The sequence below is a fragment of the Bubalus bubalis genome, chromosome 20 (genome assembly GCF_019923935.1).
Source record: "Bubalus bubalis isolate 160015118507 breed Murrah chromosome 20, NDDB_SH_1, whole genome shotgun sequence".
Classification (NCBI taxonomy): domain Eukaryota; kingdom Metazoa; phylum Chordata; class Mammalia; order Artiodactyla; family Bovidae; genus Bubalus; species Bubalus bubalis.
Genome location: NC_059176.1, coordinates 47948091 through 47970745, shown reverse-complemented (window position 1 = coordinate 47970745; position 22655 = coordinate 47948091). Strand labels below are relative to the sequence as shown.

Sequence of the window (22655 nt, the reverse complement as noted above, 5' to 3'; positions counted from 1 at the left end):
GGGGTCACAAAGCATCAGTCACGACTGAGCAACTTACACTTTCACTTCACTTTTTTTTCACCTTATTTTAGACCTCTGCTCTCCTGGGGTGCCTGTCATTGGCCAAACCCAAGCAGAAGCTGGAGGGAGACAGTGATGTAGTCTACACCGCCAGCTTCCTAGGGCACAGAGGAGAGTAGAAGGTGGGGAGTGGATCTGAGAGGCAGACAGGAAGTAGCGTAACCTGGAGTCTTGCCTCCGTATCCCATCCATCCTCCACATTTCTAAGACCCCGATCTCGTCATTTCTTGCTCTTCTTAGAATCCATCCATTGCTTCCTATTACTGTTGGCATAAAATCAGTAGTTTAGCACCAACTCACGAAAGCCAACTGTTAGCATCTTTTCCCAACTCTAGGGACTTCCCTGGAGGCCCAGTGGTTAAGACTCCATGCTTCTGCTGCACAGGGCGAGGGTTCAATGCCCGGTTGGGGAACTTAAGATTCCGCCTGCCATGTGGTGTGGCCAAACAAAACAAAAACACTCCTACCCGCCAACTCTATGTTCAACAACCAACGGCATCAAGCCTGAAATCAGCTGTGGGGAGGTGTTCACGCTATGGAATTGGCAAATGCTACTAACCATTATTTTTTTCTTTCATAGAACTGCATATGTTAAGATAAAAGCACTTTATTAGAAGAAAAGAATGAACTCAGGAAATGTTCTTTAAAAAACTCTTTCTAATGAAAACAGAGACAATGACCAACCTAACAGTCATGAGGGCTCCTAGCACCCAGACTATATTCTCCAAGTACCCTTTCCCACTAAAAGTAACCAGGGCTTTTTGGAGAAATAGCTGATTTGAAGTCTGGGGTGAGTAAAGTAGCAAGATGTGGCTGGAACATCTTAAGCCAGAAAGCAAGGAAGTTATCAAAGTCTACTGGGGTCAGGACAAAAGGACAGTCACCATTGAAGGACTTCTACTGGCCCAAGAGAGGACAATTTGAGCATGTAAAAACATTAAAAAAACTTTTTTTAACATTTAAATTTAAAATTTAACATAAAAATTTAAAACGTTTTAAACATTTTTAAAATATATGTATATCTACAGTGGATTGAAAGACATCGAATATTAATACATTTAAAAAAACTAGGAGTCACAGGATTGAAAAAAACGAAACCTCACTGGTCACCTTTAGAAGATGTTAGGAGCCTCTGTCCATGGGATTTCCCAGGCAAGAATACTGGAGTGGGTTGCCATTTCCTTCTCCAGGGGATCTTTCCCAACCCAGGGATAGAACCTGCATCTCCTGCGTGGCAGGTGGAATCACTGTCACTGAGCCACGTGGGAAGATGAAGATGTTAGGGAACAAGCTTTTTCTGAAAGCTGGCAAATAAAGGGAGAGAGACAGCATTCCATCTTTTCCTGTATCAATAGTCTTCAAGGTAACCAAATAGTTGGTGATAGAACATTTTTTTAGAAAAATTCTGATAAATGAAGAAGTAATGGCTGATTATCACCATTTTGCAACCCTCAATGAAGTAAGGAATCTAGTCAGTCATGTCAGTGGCTGTTGAATCCACGTGGTATGTGATGAAGAGCAGACAGGAAAATTTATAACAAATGAGTCAAGCTGGAAATATTTGAACTTTGTGATCAGGCTTTACATCACAAAAAGATACATCTCTGAGATCACCCTGTAGATCAGGATGTAATAAGAAACCCCAGAGTATAGAAATTCTATAGGATCAACACCAAATATTGTGTTGACCAAAAAGTTCATTTGCATTTTTCTGTAACATCTTGTGGAAAAACCTGATAGAAATTTTTGGCCAATCCAATATGTTGCAAGATTTGAAAAAACAGAGAGAGGTTTCCCTGGTGGCCAGTGGTTAAGAATCTGCCTTGCAATGCAAGGGACACTGGTTCAATCCTTGGTCCAGGAAGATGCCACAGGGCAACTAAGCCCATGCACAACTACTGAGCCTGCGTCCCCTGGGTCCTGCGCTGTGCGGCGAGGAGCCACCCAATGAGAAGGCTGCATGCCGCAACCAGAGTAGCTCCTGCTCTTTGCATCTGGATAAAGTCCCCACAGCCCAACAAAGAATCAGAGTACTCAAAATGTTAAAATTTTTAAAAAAGAGAGAATTCATAGATTAGGGATTTAAGAAACCCATCAACTAAATGTAATGTGGGAATCTTGTTTGGCAGCTGATTCAAATATCTGAAATGTTTAAGCCAATTATCAGAGGTCTGGGGCAATGTAAACACTGCCTGCCTATTCAGTATTTCAAATTTATTTCTTAGGTGTGATAATGGCTTGAGGTTTTTTGTTTGTTTTTTTCCAGCGTTAAGAGTGGGATATCTCACCCTGGGTTCTACTGACATTTTGGACTAGCTCATTTTCTGTCGAGGGGCCTGTTCTCTGCATTGTTAAGACCTGCGTGAGCAGCAACCCTCGCCTTCACCCACTAGATGCCAGCAGAGCTCTCTTAAAACAGACAGCAAGAAACATCTCTAAATATTGTCAAGTATCTCATGGAGGGACAATTGCTCCCTGTTGAGAACCACTGTGGTGGAGACACATACCCAGGTATGGGTGGTTGAAATGATACTGTAGCTGGGATTTGTAAAAATAACCCAATGGGATATGGGTGAAGGTAGAGATGAAAGTGTTGGTAATTGCTTAGGCTAGACAATGGATACATGGGAGTTCATTATACCATTCCTTCTGTTTAGATGTTAGACATTTTTTTCCATAATAAAATTTTGTTAAAAAATTGTCGTACCAAAGGAGTATTAAAATATTTCTACTTTTCCAAAGCATCACTAGCATATTAGGTTAAGTAAGTTATCTCTAAGTCAAAAGGAGAAGGGGGCAGAAGAGGATGAGATGGTTAGATAACATCAATGACTCAATGGACATGAATCTGAGCAAACTCCAGGAGACAGTGAAGGAGAGGAGCCTGGCATGCTGCAGTCCATGGAGTCGCAATGAGTCAGACACGACTTAGCAACTGAACGACAAGTCAAAGGTTATGAGTGTAATTCATAGTCATTTAATAAGCCTTAGTAAAGTCCCTTGCCTACTTCCCAAGTCTTGACACAGTGTATGATCTAAAGACTGGATAACAAGTTCTTTTCCAAACTAAGTAACTTTTTTTTTTGGTTTGCTTTCAGCAAAATTAGAGGACCTAATCATATTTAATTTTTTAATTATAATTTCATTGATTTGGGAGATATAATTGGAGTCCTAAAAAATGGGTGACATCATTATCACAAAACACTTTCCATTCCATATATTAGTACTTACTATGGACTTCCTGGTGGCTCAGATGGTAAAGCATCTGTCTACAATGCGTGAGACCTGGGTTCAATCCCTGGGTCGGGAAGGTCTCCTGGAGAAGGAAATAGCAATCCACTCCAGTATTCTTGCCTGGAAAATCCCATGGAAAGAGGAACCTGGTAGGCTACAGTCCGTGGGGTCCCAAAGAGTCTGAGGGACTTATTTATTTATGGTAGCAAAGGTTCTCAGAGCTCACATTTATAAAAGTGAAAATAGGAAGAGAATTGGTCAACAGCTCTCCTTCATTATGGCCAGCAGTAATATTTATCCACACATTTGGGGGGGGTGGTATTCCCAGGTGGCGCTAGTGGTGAAGAACCTGCCTGTCAATGCAGGACACAAAGAGACAAGGGTTTGATCCCTGGGCGGGAAAAGATCCCCTGGAAGAGGGCATGGTGACCTTCTCGAGTATTCTTGCCTAGAGAATCCCAAGGACAGAGGAGCCTGGCGGGCTACAGTCCATAGGGCCGCAAAGTGTTGGACACAACTGAAGTGACTTAACATGCACACACTGAAGTTTTTTATTTTTTAATCTACTCATTTTTTTTATGTGGCTCATTTTAAAGTCTCTATTGAATTTGTTACAATATTACTTCTGTTTCGTGTTTTGTTTCTTTTGATTGCTAGGTATGGGGGATGTGAGCTCCCCACCAGGGATTGAACCTGCGCCCCCTGCACCAGAAGGCAAAGTCTTCACCACTGACTGCCAGGGAGGTCCCTAGCCATAAGCTTCTAAACCTCCACTTTAAGAATTTTCGTTTCTTTCATTAAGAGATGCATGTCAAATATCTTTTAGAATTTTTTGTCAAGACAATACATCAGGTGATTTTGATTAAAGATGCACTAATTATGATGCAAAGTATTTTTCTGGATCGTTAAGAGCCTTATAGGCACAGGCAATAAAATATTTTAATTTTTTTCACAAATAACGATGACAGGATGGTCAAAAGTAAGACTTATGCTTTAAAAGATAACATTAGAATAAAATTCTAAGGGAAGTGGAATAGAAACACGAGCTTAAAGAGGAAAAAAAGATGTCAACTTTCCAATCAACAAAGGGTTTTGTCCACGTGCCTTTAATTTTTATTGGAGTGTAGTTGCTTTACAATGCTCTGTCAGTTTCTGCTGTACAGCAAAGTGAATCAGCCATACATACACATATATCCCTCTTTGCTGGACTTCCTTCCCATTTAGGTCAGCACAGAGCACTGAGTCAAGTTCCCAGTGCTATACAGTAAGTTCTCATTAGTTATCTGAGAGTAGTGTATATATGACAATCCCAATCTCCCAATACATCCTACCCCACTTCATGCGCCTTTTAAAACAGGCAGTCCCATTGCAATGCCCTACCAAGAGCTTTTCCTCTCATAAACATTGGGGTGTTTCCTGCAATTAATAAAGTACAAGTATAAAAAAATAAAATAAAATAAGGGGTTTCTATTGGGTTCCTTTAAGAGTGAGGTTATTTTTACCTGGAAATTCATATGTTGGCAAGTATACACTTTACAATTAAAAAAAAAAATGTATTTATTTATTTTAGGCTGTGCTGGGTCTTCATTGCCGGGTAGGCTTCTCTCTAGTTGCAGCAAGTGGGCGCTACTCTCTAGGCATGGGCTTCTCACTGCGGTGCCTTCTCGGGTGGAGCACAAGCTCCGGAGCATACGCTCAGTAGCCGTGGTGCACGTAGATACCCCACAGCAAGTGGGATCTTCCCAGACCAGGGATCGAACCTTAGTCTCCTGCACTGGCACACGGATTCTTTACTACTAAGCCAGCAGGGAAGACCCTTTATTTGTATTTTTAAGTACGGCTGCTCCTTGGGGTCTTATTTAAAAGGCAGCTATTTCCCCTCCCTTTTGCTGCTGTTTTCTTTTCCGTATCCAATGTCCCGTAGTCTTTTCTGATTTGTGCGTAATGAAGTCCCCGGAGGGACATGCTGTGACCTAGAGTGCTACCGCCATAAAACATTTAATGCTACTGTAATTTGAAGTTTCCAGCCATTGGCTGATCAGAACATTGAAATGTCCACCAATAATGATTCAAGAAAAATTGGATGATTTAAAAAAAAATTATTTATTTAGGCTGTGTTGGGTCTTAGTTGCACTCATGGACCCTTAGTTGTGGCACGTGGGATCTGACCAGCGGTCTGAACCGGTGCCCCCTGCATTGGGAGAGCAGTCTTAACCACTGGACCACCAGGGAACTCCCTGGATGGTTTTTTCATTTTAAAAAAGAACTATGTGACATTATGCTAGTTCTCTACCTTGCCACACCCCCAATTCTTTTTATGCTGAGGCTACTTAAAGCATTTTATATTTAAAAAGGCTCACAGGTTAAAAAAATTGCTTTGAGATAGCTGATTTGTGTTTGTTCCTTCAAAAAGACTATGAAGGGGTTGTCTTCTGTTGTGGTTTTCAATTATTAAACTTCATTCTAGTTGACGCTGTTTTGCAGGAACTGCTAACAATGAGACTGAGGAAAATCAACACAAAAACAAATGAATGACCTTTTATTTCATACAGAGATACAGAGGCAATTGTGTGGGGCAACAATCTGACGGGCAGTCCAAATTCTCGAGGGAGGAAATTCATGGTAAATGTCATGATGGCTGGTTGAAGAGAAGGTCAAAGGAGGAGAGAGTTGAGACAGAGACTGCTATGGCTAATAAATTAAAATTACAAAGAGCTACCAGGCTTTAATGCCATGACTTGACTTTGGGCATCCTCAATGCGTGAACACCGTAATTATGCACAGTTACCGTCAAAATTCTCAAGATGTAGTTTGTGCCATTTGTGTCAAGGGAACTATGCTCCTTACGGATCACTGAAACATCATACTTCATTGAAGAGTTGTGAACTTTGCTCACTGTCTGTCATCGACGTGGCCTTTGGGGCCCGACATGAATCTGGGTTGAATATCATCTTTTAAGGTAAAACAGTTGACATTTTGGTTGGTCCCAGTTTTTGAGGCGATGCCACTTAAGAGTGGCATCTTCTTTTAATCTGAGGAAAATATTTACTGAAAAAATTGTCTTCCAAAACACAAGAAATGAGGTCAAGGTAGTGGAGACTCTTTCCGTGACACTCCACACCTCACCTCTTCACCTGTCTGTGGGCTGCCTGGGGTGTGTAGACTCGTACGGCTGCACCCGTGGACCTGACTCAGTAACAGTCTATCATGAAAAACACACTTCCAACACTTAACATCTGTAACTGGGACTCATCACATGATTTGTTATCAATGAAAACAGTTTATTGGCTTTAAATATACATCAGTAAATTTTTAAATGTTAGTTTATGTTTTACGATAAAAGAACACTGAACCAAAACATCAGAGGAAATGAGGCTCAGTAGCATGATTTCAATATATTTTCCTGGATTAAAAAGACTTAAAAAAGTATATGACTTTTAATCTAAGAATGAAAGCTCCATGAGCTCAATGTTTAGCACTGAATTGTGACTAAATTTAAACAACAGAGTTCATAAAATAAAGGCATAGTGTGGGCAGCAAGAGAAAAGACTTAAAAAAGAGGGGGGGGAGCAGATTTTAATATCACGTGTAACATTGCTTGGCTGCTTTTGTTTGGTTTTGTTTCAGTCTGTTTAAGGCAGGATAATCTCTCTGCAACCCTGAAGATAAACTCTAGTGTTTTAGCTATAAGAAAGTTTTAAGAGTTCAGATATACAGATAAGCCAATTAGAAAAAAAACCCAAACCATTTTCTTACAGTATTCTAAAGACTTTTAAGCATCATATAAATCTTTAAAATTCCTATAACCCCCACTTTAAGAGATAAATCTACACTTTCATAAGGCACACTTAAGACATAAAACAGTTTTGAAAACAGTTACATTCTACGCTAGGGATAACCCATTCCTTTGCCATAGGGATGGAATAGATTGTTTGCTTGAAACTAGTCAATCTTTTGCACCAACAGAAACAAGCAGGTGTTCAGACCATTCTGAATTTACCTAAATAGCTTAATTTTAACAATGGGACTCTCCCATCCACTGATGAGAACTGCCCAAATTTAATGGTGAAACTTAAAAACAATATCCCTCTCTTTTTAGAAAATGCTTCCTTTGGACACAGAACAGAGACTTCTATTAGCTCCCGCCATAAAGGAAGACAGAATGGAAGACAACCAAAGCCTCCCCATATCCTTCAATTTTCCTGATGGAACAGTAAACATAAAGGAACTTCACTTTTAAGTGACAACCTAATAACTATGGATAATCTAACATTTTAACTGTGTGTCTTCTAAGTATGCACGTTATTGGGCTAATGGCTTCCACTTCTAAACAGCAAGTATTCAAATCCCATCGTCCCTATTGCTAATAGAAACAAACACCAAAGCTTACACTATAGTAATGCAACCTCTAAGACTGTAACAACATGAGAGATTTCAGGACAGTTCCCACTCTTCCCTAACAGAAGAGAATGAAGGAACAAGATGGGTCAGACTGGGCCTGAAATACAATCTATGAAGAAAGGACGACCAATGTCCCTGTTGAGTGGGAGGAGTTAAACTTGTGGAGTTGGGGGCAATGTTAGACTGAGGCAATGGTGTGGGCTGGGTCTTTGTTTCCGAGAAGTAAAGAACCTCTAGAAAGGCTGCCGCTGGGCACTCCTTTCTTCATCCTTCTGGGCTGGAAGCAAATGCTCTGTTACTTCTCATAGAACTTCTTGTTGAGAAGGAAGATGAGGAGGTTGACGTTGACTTTAGCTCTGTCAAATAATTTCATGACAGCGACTCCTTCATACTGTAGCTGCAGCAGGTCCTGTTCAAAAAAACATTCTGATGGTTAATCAAGTCCATGGGACAAGAAAAGGAGGGACACGAGTAGGGAGGGATCCGGAAGGGACGAGGCCTGCCTTGTGTGCCAGATGTGAGCTGGGGTGAGACACAAGTCCCCAGCTACGGAACTGCCTGCTGCGGCCCCTTTAGTCTAAGTGATATGTCGCCTGGAGAAGGTGACAGTGTTTCAATCCATGATGAGACATAATAACCCCTGAACACAAGATAAGGCCAGTAATGTCATCTCAACACGATCTATTAGAGTCTTCATTTCCTTTTCAAATGACAGAGCTTTCCTATCCTGAATGTGACGGGAAGACAGGACTAAATGTTTTTTACATTTACTATATGTTCCTCAATGTAGGAGTGTGTTATACGATGTCTGTTTAAGTCCTGTCAGAAATCCTACCAGGGGTGATTATCTCAGATTTAGAGATGAGGCTGCTGAGGCTGGGGGATGGTAAATGACCTGCCCAACAGAACAGAGCTGGACGTGGTAAATCTGGATCTGACAGCTAAGCCCTGTTTCTCTACTACCCTCCACTGTTTAGAACAAACCGAGGAAATCAGAGTGGTCTCACACCCAAACTTTGGAAGACCGGTAATGAAAAAGCAAGAATCAAAGGGCCTGAAGGTAGGACTTCTCAGTGATCCAGTGGTTAAAACTTCACCTTTCAAAGCAGGGGGTGTGGGTTCGATCCCTGGGTGGGGTGGGGTGAGGTGGGGTAGGGTGGGGTGGGGGCGACCAAGATCCCACATGCCACAGGGCCAAAAAAAAAAAAAACCCAGAAAACAGAAACAATACTGTAACAAATTCAATAAAGACTGTAAAAAAAATCTTTAAAAAAGAGAGGGGCTTGAAGGGACCCCAAAAGTTCAACCAATTCATCTTTTGGAAAAATCTTAGTGGCTCCAGTTGGACAAGGACCCTGGTGCATCACCTGAACTGTAACATCTTGCACCTGGCGGTCATTCCATAGCTAATGATTCTGTGCATGGAGTGATACGCTGAGGCAGGATGGGCAACCTACACAAATTTGGTGAAACTGAGGGAATAAGAGGCTCTTTTTTGTGTAAGGACTTGAATTAGCTAGGTGCATCATAAAATCATTTCACATCTGTACAGTTAATGTGTTTTGAGGGTCTACTGGTCATTGAGAAGGAGACAGAGAAATACTACCTGTCCTTAAGGAATCTGCAGTTTGGAAGTTGAGAGGAAAGTAACTTGATGCTTGTAGTGAACAGGGGCTGGCTCTATAGGCTATGGAGGTGAAGGAGAAACTGACTGTGGTGTGGCTGGTGGGGCAAGTTTTAGGTGTGGTAACAACCTGAAATTCCTCAATGAATGACCGAGGAAGAAAGCGGGGGAAAACTCCCAACAAAGGGAGAGCGACATGTGCAAGAGCCCGAATTTCCTTTCAGGGAAAGGCCCCTGCCCAGCCTGATGGGGTGCAGCCATCTGAGGAATATTATAAGCTGGGTACCAACCACAGAGCACTGTGTGCACAGAACTAACGGAAGCTGGATGTTACCCAGGAGTCCTCTCAATGCCCTTACGTTTTTTAATGCAAAAAAAAAAAGAGAGAGAGAGATGTTTCAAAATAAAAATTAGGGATAGTTATGTTACAAAATGGTTCACTGCAGAATTCTTGAATTTAAAAAGGGATTCAGAGGGGAATTCCCTGGTGGTCCAGTAGTTAGGACTTGGTACTTTTATTGCCCAGGGCCTGGGTTCAATTCCTGGTGGGGGAACTAAGATCCCAAAACCACGTGGTGTGGCCAAAACAGAGTCATATTGCATAACAGCTTCAGACTGGAAACCCAGGCCCATCGTTTATTTTTTTCATTCTGATGTAACTCATGCTGTTTGTCTGCTATTTGTTCTGTGATCCCTATTTATTAACTTAGACTCAGTAAAAAGTTGCTTTCTCTCAAAATAAAAAAAAGTTCCCAAAATATAAATAAAGTGAGATTCAGTTTACAAAGATGCAATTTACACACATCTTATCAGAAGTATACCTTTAAACCCCCTATATCAAATCAAAATGAGACGGGGGAAAAAGAGATTTCAAGCTACTGAAAAAGTTCATGATTTTGTACTGTCGAGATCTGTACCTAAGCATTTTATTCAAGTCCAAGGTGTCAGTTAATTTAGTGGCAACCCTAAGTGGAAGCTTCAGGTGTGCTCTCTGGAGATTTATACGTTTGCAAAAGCTCACTAGCCCAAACAGACCAAATCAGACACTCAGAAGCCCTCAGCTCACCGCCAAGCGCGGCAGCTCTCCTCACACAGGTCTGCTTTTCTCCCCTTTCCTACCCTGACAAGGGCGCAGCTATCTCACACACAGAGCTATCAGTTTTGCCCCGTGCAGGCCCACCTGATAATGTAACATAAACGTCTCCATCTGAACTCCCATGAACTTGGCCTTCACTTCGAAGTCTCCAACTTCTTCTGTTGGACTGATTTCAAAGATGACGTTTTTAAACCTGTTTGAAACACAACATGAGGGTTTGATTTTTGTGTTCTCACATAAAAATATTCTGTGAAGTCTGGAAAGGAGATGAGCTCAGTGTTCAGCAATGAAAAGGGGGACAAAATAAAGGTGCAAAGTGCTTTCACAGGTGGGGATGTGTGTGATATTGATGCTGTAATTACCATCTGCTTTGGGATCTGGAGAGAAGGGTGGCAACCTCTCCTGGGAGAACGTGCTTCCCACTGAGAGAGGCACCATGAGGAAGGACACAGTGACCTCTGAAGGGACGACGTCAGGAGTCGTCCTGGCCTTCCATGTGGCCACTCCTGAAACGTGACAGTAAAGGGAGAATCAAGAGGAAATGGGGCTAGGAGCAGGAGGAAAAGACAGATGTCTGAAAACAAGCATGTCTGAGGACTGGAAATGGTACACAAACAAAGCAGGGGTCAGAACCAAAAGAACCAAGATAGCAGGTGTTCTGGAAGGAGTAGGTGCTATAGATATAAATGGACTGAGTATTACTCAAGATAAACTGCTATTACTGAAAATATTTAAGGTATCACTCACTCTCAACATGTTACATGCCCAGGAGTTTTATGGCACCAGAAGGTGGGAGCAAGCTGTTCTCTAGGTGATCAAAGTGTGTCACCCCAGATTTCCAAAACTCAACTATGGAGCAAACTGATCTATTATAAACAGACCCGAGAAACATGGAGGATGCGAAAGAGGTCACTGAGAAGCTAGATGAGAGGTTACAGAGTCCACAGGCTAAAACACATGCGTTTTACTCAACAGGAGACTCTCATGGGTTTTATAAAGATATTATTTTACATAATAAGTAATTTTATTTTAACTGGTTTGGTTTGTCATCTGGTTTCTAAGTCTGTGGTAGCAAATTATTAAATAATGATAGGCACCTGAACAGTAACAGGAAATAATGACAAAAAAGAAGGGAATAAATAATAAGTTATGAAACAGGCCTGAAAAACACATACAGTGCTAATCTAAAAAACAAACAAACAAACAAACCCAAAACACCAAGGTGCTCAATTGAAAAAATAATCAGAGAAAACATAGATAATAAGCCATGTTTAAATACACACACCACCCCCCAAAAACCTCAACTAGAATTCTAAAAAATGCAAAATTTAAAAGTGTTATCTTTTTTATCTATTAAGTCAAAAATATCAAAAATTGCTTTGTTATTCAATTATGGTAAAGAATTACTGAGGTAAGAGAGTTCCAGAAAAACATCTATTTCTGCTTTATTGACTATGCCAAAGCCTTTGACTGTGTGGATCACAAGAAACTGTGGAAAATTCTGAAAGAGATGGGAATACCAGACCACCTGACCTGCTTCTTGAGAAACCTATATGCAGGTCAGGAAGCAACAGTTAGAACTGGACATGGAACAACAGACTGGTTACAAATAGGAAAAGGAGTACGTCAAGACTGTATATTGTCACCCTGCTTATTTAACTTACATGCAGAATACATTATGAGAAACGCTGGGCTGGAAGAAGCACAAGCTGGAATCAAGATTGCCGGGAGAAATATCAATAACCTCAGATATGCAGATGACACCACCCTATGGCAGAAAGTGAAGAGGAACTAAAAAGCCTCTTGATGAAAGTGAAAGAGGAGAGTGAAAAAGTTGGCTTAAAGCTCAACATTCAGAAAACGAAGATCATGGCATCTGGTCCCATCACTTCATGGGAAATAGATGGGGAAATAGTGGAAACAGTGTCAGACTTTAATTTTTTGGGCTCCAAAATCACTGCAGATGGTGATTGCAGCCATGAAATTAAAAGATGCTTACTCCTTGGAAGGAAAGTTATGACCAACCTAGATGGCATATTCAAAAGCAGACACATTACTTTGCCAACAAAGGTCTGTCTAGTCAGGGCTATGGTTTTTCCTGTGGTCATGTATGGATGTGAGAGTTGGACTGTGAAGAAAGCTGAGCACCGAAGAATTGATGCTTTTGAACTGTGGTGTTGGAGAAGACTCTTGAGAGCCCCTTGGACTGCAAGGAGATCCAACCAGTCCATTCTGAAGGAGATCAGCCCTGGGTGTTCTTTGGAAGGAGTGATGCTAAAGCTGAAACTCCAGTACTTTGGCCACCTCATGCGAAGAGTTGACTCATTGGAAAAGACTCAGATGCTGGGAGGGATTGGGAGCAGGAGGAGAAGGGGACGACAGAGGATGAGATGGCTGGATGGCATCACCGACTCGATGGACGTGAGTCTGAGTGAACTCTGGGAGTTGGTGATGGACAGGGAGACCTGGCGTGCTGCGATTCACGGAGTCGCAAAGAATCGGACATGACTGAGCGACTGAACTGAACTTTCATACAAAATTCGGACACTGTTTGAAAATATTTTGTAATATTAATACATGTGACTTAAAAATTTTTTTTCAACTGCTATGGAAAATAGTATGGCAGTTCCTAAAAATATTAAAAATAGACTTTATCATATGATCCAGTAATTTCACTTCTAGGTATACATCAAAAAGAACTGAAAGCAGGGTCTCAAGAGAGATTTGTACTTCCATGTTCAGTGTAACATTATTCACAACAGCAAAAAGATGGAAGCAACCCATATGTCCATCAAGGGACAAATGGATAAGCAAAATGTGGTTCACATATACAGTGAAAAGCAACTCAGGCTTAAAAAGGAAGAAAACCTGTCACAGGTTACAACCTGCATGAGCCCTGAGGACATCATGCTAACTGAAGAAAGTCAGACACAAAAAACAAGTCTATTATTCCCCTTGTATGAGGCAACTAGGAGCCAGACTCATAGAATCAGAGAGGAGAATGCTGGTTTCCCAGGGCTGGGGGAAACGGGAAATGGGGGTTGTAATTTAATGGGTACAGTTTCAGTTATCTAAGATGAAAAGGTTCTGGAGATGGGCTGCACAACAATGTGAATGTACTTAACGCTACTGAACTATACACTTAAAAGTAGTTAAAAGGGACTTCCCTGGCGGTCCAGTGGTTAAGTAAGACTCCAACTTCCAATGCACGGAGCATGAATTCGATCCCTGGTTGGGGAACTAAGATCACACATGCCTCACAGTGTGGCCAAAAAACTACTTAAAAAAAAATAGTTAAGATGGTAAATTCTATGTTTTGTGTTTTTCACAATAAAAAAAATTATACACTGACCAGAAATTGCATTAGGCATCTATCATAAAATAAATAATCAGAGGTAGAATCAAAGATTACATTATAAAGGTATTATTACATGTGTAATATTGTAAAAAGTAAAATCAACTTAAAATATTCTATAATAGGTAAATGGTTAAATTAAAACTATAGTATTAAAAATTATGTGGTCATTCAAACTATGTGAAAAATGCTCACAACACGTAATGAGGAAAAAGCTGGATACATGACTATAAATAGTATCATTCCAATTTATGTTAAAAAAAAAAAAAAGTAGGAAAGTGAGTGAATAATCTTTATGTGAATAGAGGCCTATTAGGGAAAAGATACAAATACATTCCCTTCTATGAAAGACCAACTAACTCTGGGTATTAGGCCAAATTCTGCATATAACTGATTAATTAATCAATTACAAACACACATAAAATATAATAATGATTATCCAGATAAGAGAAAGTCAATAAGATAAAGCTATGACAAACACAGAAACAAAAATAATCAATATATAAAATAAAGTTAAAAAGTAAATACTCACTGATTCACTTGCAGGTCCTCAATTTCCAAAAGAACTCCTTTTTCATGCAGTCTTGCTGCCGTGTATTTTAGAGAGATCTTTTTGCTTTTCTTCCCTTTCATTTCCCTAGGCTTTTTGGAGACCCTGTAAAGACCACATTATGTCACTTTCTATAAGTTACTATCTACTGTGAATCTCTGTTGGTCACTCAAGGATATGAGGTTGGAAAACAAACTTCCCAAACCCAAGCGTAAGTAACAAAGCAATTCTAAAATGGCAAATGAATGCGAGGATTTCTACTTCAGGGAACTATACTGAAGGGAATCCCACAGGAGTCACTCTTAGCCCCCTTGGCTGTGAAGAGGAAAAAAAAAATACCTTAGAATGTGTAATTTTTTAAAAATTTTAAGTCAGCATAGCAACACAGAGGAATGGGAACAAGGAAAAAGAAACAGATGTTAGCAGGCCACTGGGATAATCAAGGCAAGAAGAGGTAAGAAAAGTAAGCTAGGGAGGAACTGAGACGAACGAGAACAGGATCTGGGACTCTCGAGGGAGGGCTCTCAAGAAATGGGGCAGAAAAGCTGGTAGTTGTATAAAAGGTAATAATCCCTACAGCTGGCAACTGAGTATCTATCAAAATCACAACTGCATAACATTTTGAAGCTGGCAATTACATTTCTAGAAATTTATCTTAAAAAAATATGCCGACATTTGCAAAATGACATATGCACAAGAGGCTATTTGTTACAGAATTTTTTATAATAAGTAACTGGAAACAACGTCAATGTCTATCGATGGAGAACTGACTCAGCAGTTACTTTATCTCTACAGTGGAATACCATGCAGCCATTAAAAAGGACATGAGAGCCTAGCTCTGTCTGCTTAGAAGGCCTGAAACAATAATGGCTCTGGCAATGAGCACATCTAGTCCCTAGATTTCAGTTTCTAAATACCATTCTTCATTAAAAGGAACAAAGGATGTTTGGAAAAATAGCTGATTCCAAGCCTGGGGAGGGGAGAATACAAACTGAACTGGAAACATCTTATGTCACAAAGTCAAGAGCTGCTTAGAGAATGACGGGGACATTTCAGAAGGATAGAGGCGCCAATTCCATGGGTTCAGCTACGTGAATCTGATTTTTACCCCTTCACGTCAGCCCTGCCTTACTTTGGGAAGTCTTCAGGGAGGGAGAGAAAAGGCACAGATGGGAAGAGTAAGCATGCTAGGGAGAGGGGAAGCTGATGGGCTAAATACAGTGAATCGACTGATAGCTGAAAGGTATATGGGTGCTTATGGTTCTATTCATAGATTTTTCTGGGGTTTGAAAAGTCTCAAAATGAAAAGTTGGGAGTAAATAATAAATAGCCTTCTAGTAAGCAGAACCTGTGCTTAATCACTTCACCCCTATGGATTTTCAATTTCCCTCCCTGAAAAATGGGCAGACTGATGGTTTGTGGCCAGCACCAAAGAGGCTGCATCAGTTCTTCCATGGAAGCTGAGAAAAAATCATGGTCTGGGAGCTTGTGCTCAGGAAGTACTGAGGCCAAGGAATTTAACTGTTTATATTAATATTGTTTCTTAAGTGAGTTTTGAGGCACATCCTGGTTTGGGGGCCACTAAATGACCCCTTTACAAGGTTCTTTAATTTCTAGGGCTGAGAAGATACTTTGGAGCACAGGATGTTTAGAAATAAGCATCCTTGAAACCCTCCACACATTATTTATTTACACCATACCATAACAAATGGAGGGCTTCCCGGGTGGCTCAGTGGTAAAGAACCTGCCTGCCAATGCAGGAGATGTAAGAGACTTGGGTTCGATCCCTGGGTCGGGAAAATCCCCTGGTGAAGGAAATGGCAACCCATTACGGTATTCTTGCCTGGGAAATCCCATGGAAAGAGGAACCTGGCAGGCTACAATCCATGGGGTCACAAAAGTTGGACACGACTGAAGTGACTTAGCACGCACGCACACATAACAAATGGAACTAGGAAATTACAAACGGTTAGAAGCCAAACAAAGGACTAATGCAATAAACAGATCCAGTGCGTTGTCAGTAAAAAGCTCCAATGTCACTCATTTCAGTTGCCTCTGCTTCTTCCCCTGACATTGATTCATTATAAAAACACTCACTTGCCCTTGCTGGCTAAGTTATCCAGGCAGGTCTTGATGTAGCTTTTATAGTAGTCCACCTGCTCTCCATAAAAGGTGGCCTTAGAGTTCAGGGCAGCGTACGTCTGCTGCAGTTTCACCAACTCAGCCTTCCTCCTCTGTCGGTATCTCCGCTGATTCCGAATATCCTGAGACATAATTATTAAAATCACAAAAATAATGATGTCATGTGCTTCTCAAACCATTAACACTAGAATGTGGCAGTGTTTAACTCGGCCTTGCTTGACCACATGTTCATCATAGGCAGCAGTTTTATGCTCAAAAATTAACAAAGAAATTCAGACCTTATCCATTTTTCCCCATCTCTATTTTCTAGAGGCAGGGAAAATGGGTTACTTTCACAGACAGTCTCAGAATCAACTTGCAAAGCTTGTTTATACATCTTAAATATGTTGTCCGGAGAGGGAGAAAAAAATAATTTTAATATAACAAGTGCCAAGCTGTGAGGTGTGTGTGGTGTGCCTTTAGTGCAACAGCAGAGGACGCATAAATTCCTTGGCCTGCACCAGAGCCCCTTACTTGAGAAGACTCACACAAATCTAGGATGTGATAATCGATCTGAAGCAAATTTCTATTGCACAGTTATCATTAAAAAGAGCCAGAGGGATTCTTTAAGGTCAAAAGACAAACTGAGACACAGGAAACTCTAATCAGGCTGTTCCTTCTACTGATTTAGGCCATGGAATAAGCCATGGGAGGGCAGGCTGGGACCTCATGCTGGAAGGGCCAGAAGCGATTCTCAGGAGGAGAGGACCTGAATCGGCCTGTGAACTAAAGGTATGTTGCCCCTGGAACAGCTACTGTGTCCCCACAAGCCTCTGAGACAGCTTTCAACACGGCCAGGCTACTGCTGTCCCCTAAATGCCATACCCTGGCGATGTCATTGATCAGCTCCTGGTATCTGTTCTTTGGGTCTACAGTGCCGAGCTCTGTGAGCTTCTTCAAGCCTGACTGGATCTTCTCCTTCTTCTCTTGAAGACTGAGGTTGCTGTCTTCCTTTATGGTTTTGGACTTCTTCATCTTGTCCGGAGTTTTGGCGTCACGGATGGCGCGTCTCTGCATAGCCCGCTGATGCTCTGCTTCCTACAGCAAGAAAGAGGATGTCGTGGAGGGCCTCCACCCTAACCCACATCGGAGCCTATACAGCTCACACACTCTATTCTAGAAACAGAGGGTAACAAATTTATACCCCACTGTCCCCCAGCCCAACACATGACAAACTGCATGAAGCAGAGGCCGTTCTCCTTTCATCTAGAAGAGAAACACCTATGAAGCTAGATGTTGGCGTCTTTTTTTTTAACGTTGACCATTTAAAAAATCTTTATTGAACCTGTCACAATATGGTTTCAGTTTTTTGGCTGTGAGGCGTGTGGGATCTTAGCTCCCTGACCAGGGACTGAACCTATACCCTCTGTATTGGAAGGCGAAGTCTTAACGACTGGGCTGTCAGGGAAGTCCCAAGATGCTGGCTTCTTTCCTGGACTCCGAAGTTTAATCAGGAGATTGAACTCTACTGCATGCAAAATCCCTTACTCTTTCCCTATCGCATGTGGGATATGGAAACCATTTACTTTTACTTGAAACCTGGCGTGATGAATGTGACAGTCACACCAATGCAATGCCAGTGGGCGGTGAATGTTTTATTCCCCCACCTCGTCACAGCTGGATCACCTTCAAGCCTGCCCTCTGCTTTCAAACGTGCTGCAAACGCCAGCGAAGAGACCCTTCTTGTATCTGGTATTTCTCCTAGTCACCAACCAATGTCTGTCTGTTGTATTCCCACCCAACAAACGATCCACACCTGCCTTCCCCTTCTTTCAGCACTGTCCTCAAAGTCTGGCTATCATCACCAGTTCTCGTTACCATTCCTCTCACCCCAAATCCAGTGCCTTCTCTTAGCTGTTGCCTTGCTCAACTTCTCTGCACACCTTCCTTGTCCTAGCAAGGGCTGATGCCTCCAAAGGACCCAGGGTCCTTTCTTTATGACTGTTCTCTCTCAAAACCTCAATGATCACCTCTATGCTGATAGATCCTAGCATGTGGGTAAGGTTCTGGGACCCTATTTTGAATTGTTTATACTATGGATGTTTATACTCAGAAAGGTTGTAATTTTTCCCAACCTGGAGCAATTCCTTTCCCAATATTCCCTTTTCTTCTAATATCAAAACTACTGCTTATCATGTGATATAAAGAGCATGAACTGGAGTCAGACAGAACCAGATCCAAGTTTGGTTCTGCTACTGTAAGTGAATAATCGTGGGCAAGTTATTTAACCTCAAGGGGGTCTCAGTTTTGTCATCTGTGAAATGAGGAACCTTGGTTCAAGCCCCATACCTTCCTGATGCTTTGCTCCTCACTGGCCCCTTTCTTAATTTTTATTATTTTTAGGGTCAAGACCATGGAGAATTTTCAGTGGTTTTCTAATTGTTTCAGTTTATATGTCACATATATCAAACTGTATCTTGAGTTCACAGAACTCAGGAGCCATATTCTACTCTTCTCTCCTACCTACCAAGGCATTTAGCAGAATTCTAACTATAGGACTTCCCTGGCGGTCCAGTGGTTAAGAATCCACCTGCCAATGCAGAAGACATGAGTTTGATCCCTGGTCTGGGAAGATCCCACATGCTTCGGGGCGACTAAGCCCATGCTCCAGAACTACTGAAGCCCTCATGCCCCACCGCCTGTGCTCTGCAACAAGAGAAGCCACTGCAGTGAGAAGCCCATGCTCACGGCAAACAGAGAAAGCCCTCGTATAGCAACAAAGACCCAGCACAGCCAAAAAATAAAACAGTAAAATTTTTAAAAATTTTAGAAATACAATATTCAATAAATTTCTGGGCAGACTCACTGATTCTGTTTCAGGTTAAATTAAAGCATACAAACAGACTGTATGCAAGTGCCAGTGAGCTCTGTGACCTAGAAACATCTACCTCTGGATTTAGGGACCAACAGCTTTCTCAGGAAGCCCTGAATGCTACCATCTGCCAGACACATCCAGGCCGACCTCCCCGTGACCGCCTCTCACCATCTGTGTCACCCCTGTCACATGGCCACCACAGGAGCACCTGTCCATCTAATTATGGTACACGATAACCCCCCAAACTTTACCTGTTCACTGGTGGCTGGTGTTTCTAGGATTTCAGTCAAGGTCTCTCCCGGCTGGAACCGGATGACATCCACAATTAAGCGTTTTGTGCTGAAAGGAGATTCGGGAGACATCCGAACATTAGCACCTGTCCCGCTTCCTCTTGAAGGGACCTCAGCAGGAGCAGAACAAACACCGCCTCCCAGAGTCCCACTGGGCAGGCCTAACACAGGTACGCGAAGCCCCAGGACCACTCCTGCAGCTATGACAGAGTGGGCACTAAGGTCGGGATCTCGGAGATGCAAATTCATTTCAGCATCTCATTAGCAAACAAGGCAGGTAAGTTCTGTGCCAACTATACTACAAGAGATGACCAGAACTGTATTGGGCTTAAATGGCCAAGGTCATTTTAGGTATGAACAAGTGGACTCGTTCAGCAAGACCAAGGGACAGGCGTGATCACTGGGTTACAGTCACTCTGCTCCTCCTCCTTTCAATCCTCACTTCAGTAAGATGGTCCGAGCGTCCATTTCTGCATTCTCATCTCCAGGCACATCGAACTTATTGGTCAGTGTGAGAGACACTTCCGTCTTAGCCAGTGCCTCCTTATTTGGGTCATTTAAATTGCCAGCACCTTCTCCTAAAGTTTTGGAAGGGTAGGAAAAATAAATCAATATAATAAAGAGAAAAGACATTGGAGAACAAATGATAATTCAAATAAAAGAAAATGCAAGTTTAAAAAGATAGTTGAACCAGCCAATATGTACCTTGTGGCAAGGATACCCTTTAGTGAGAAAAAAAATATTATGCCAAATGATTAAGACAAAGGATCCCTAATAAAATAATAAATGTTTGACAAATCAACACTGTAATATTTCTCTCTCAAAATATCCTGTTCATTTCCTTTATAGGACTTATCATTTCTAGTTACATGATTATACGTATTATTCTTGCTGTTCAGTCACTAAGTTGTGTCTGACTTGTTGTGACTCCATGGACTGCAGCAGGCCAGGCCTCCCTATCCCTCACCATCTCCCAGAATTTGTCCAAGTTCATGTCCAATGAATTGGTGATGCCACCCAACCATCTCATCCTCAGATATGTATTATATCTGAGCATTTGTAATATGCATTATATTTGAGTCCATTATCCACTGGACTTCAGTTTCTAACAGATGGAGACGGCACCTCATTTCTTGCCTGATGTGTAACTGGAGCACGAACAGCGTGGAGACAGATGAGGAGACAATCACAGCACTCCTGCCATGCTCCCCATCTCCAGCTTCCAGGCAGTTACGTCAGAACCTTACCTATCAGGGACTCAATGGTGGGCACCTCGCCGAGGTCGTCCAGCAGCTCGTGGATCGGATCATTGTGCTCCGGGGCAATGGCATCCTGGTGGTCTAACAGGAGCTGCATCCACACATCCAAGGGTCAATTCCATTCACACACTCAACCCACCATCCCCCAGCCCCACCCACAACACCTAACAGCACAAAAGAGGTTAGATAACAAAACTCCTGTGTTTTCAAGAACTGACAAATTAATCCTCAACAGACTGACCCAAATGAACAACATGACACATACAGCAACATGCTGGCCTGTGATGTATGAAGAAGAAATACTGGTACTCTCTCAGTCAGTCAGTCAGTCAGTTCAGTCGCTCAGTCGTGTCCGACTCTTTTTGACCCCATGAATCGCAGCACGCCAGGTCTCCCTATCCATCACCAACTCCTGGAGTTCACTCAGACTCACATCCATCGAGTCAGTGATGCCATCCAGCCATCTCATCCTCTGTTGTCCCCTTTTCCTCCTGCCCCCAATCCCTCCCAGCATCAGAGTCTTTTCCAATGAGTCAACTCTTCGCATGAGGTGGCCAAAGTACTGGAGTTTCAGCTTTAGCATCAGTCCTTCCAAAGAAATCCCAGGGCTGATCTCCTTCAGAATGGACTGGTTGGATCTCCTTGCAGTCCAAGGGACTCTCAAGAGTCTTCTCCAACACCACAGTTCAAAAGCATCAATTCTTCGGCGCTCAGCCTTCTTGAGAGTCCAACTCTCACATCCGTACATGACCACAGGAAAAACCATAGCCTTGACTAGACGGACCTTTGTTGGCAAAGTAATGTCTCTGCTTTTGAATATGCCATCTAGGTTGGTCATAACTTTCCTTCCAAGGAGTAAGCGTCTTTTAATTTCATGGCTGCAGTCACCATCTGCAGTGATTTTGGAGCCCCAAAAAATAAAGTCTAACACTGTTTCCACTGTTTCCCCTCTCAGTACCAGCTATAAAGGATTTAAATGCACTATACAGAAGAAAACTAGCTTCCCTGGTGGCTCAGACGGTAAAGCGTTTGCCTGTAATGCAAGAGACCCGGGTTCGATCCCTGGGTTGGGAAGATCCCCTGGAGAAGGAAATGGCAACCCACTCCAGTACTCTTGCCTGGAAAATCCCATGGACAAAGGAGCCTGGTAGGCTAAAGTCCATGGGGTCGCAAAGAGTCAGACATGACTGAGCGACTTTACTACAGAAGAAAGAACAAGGAAGCTCACAGACTTCAATACCCAAGTTATCAATGTACTCTACAACCAGTTCAAATGACTCACACTCATGCTTTCGTGTAAAGCTTCTGGTATATAATATCTTTTAATTCAGAGAAAAGTGCATCAGATCAACATTATTATTAATTCAGGGCCATTCGCCAAATCCTACATGGTGATGTCGGCAAAAATGACAATCACTGAAATTTCATTTTACTTCCTCATTTCATGTTCTATATGCCCCCAAAGGGGAAAAGGAATGAATTGTAAAAACAGTATTTTATCCAGTCACTATATCAGGGGTCACAACAGAAATTCTGAAGCCCACCCATGGGGCTTCTGATTCAGCTGGCCTGAGGTGGGGTTCCGGAAATTTCGTTTTTAATAGCCAGCCCAGATGATATTGACACAGGTGGCCTGGGGATCACTTGGAGAAAGTTAAGAAAAATAAGCAAAGGAAGATAAGAAACAAGGCAGATGTAATGTCAGTAAGATCAAAGGATGGGGAGGTATCTGGCGTCCAGAGACAGTGGGCAGCAGCCAGAGAAGGCAATTAAGACAGAGCAATGGAATT

General features: G+C 42.1%; 1 protein-coding gene and 1 non-coding gene across 2 annotated transcripts in view; one reads left to right on the top strand and one right to left on the bottom strand.

Annotated features, from left to right (window-relative positions):
* Positions 1-5817: 5817 nt before the first annotated feature.
* The window catches only part of IQGAP1 (IQ motif containing GTPase activating protein 1), a 107096-nt gene continuing 90258 nt past the window's right edge, over positions 5818-22655 (bottom strand). The window contains exons 31-38 of the mRNA XM_006058277.3: positions 20854-20956; positions 20049-20184; positions 19568-19655; positions 17327-17539; positions 16418-16584; positions 14303-14425; positions 10500-10608; positions 5818-8104 (exon numbers count right to left, since the gene is read on the bottom strand). Of these exons, the coding sequence (XP_006058339.1) occupies positions 7991-8104; positions 10500-10608; positions 14303-14425; positions 16418-16584; positions 17327-17539; positions 19568-19655; positions 20049-20184; positions 20854-20956 (1053 nt within the window). The 3' untranslated portion in view covers positions 5818-7990. The remainder of the gene's footprint in view (positions 8105-10499; positions 10609-14302; positions 14426-16417; positions 16585-17326; positions 17540-19567; positions 19656-20048; positions 20185-20853; positions 20957-22655) is intronic.
* TRNAY-GUA lies at positions 21868-21939 on the top strand. Its single transcript has one exon. It is a non-coding gene; the product is annotated as a tRNA-Tyr (tRNA).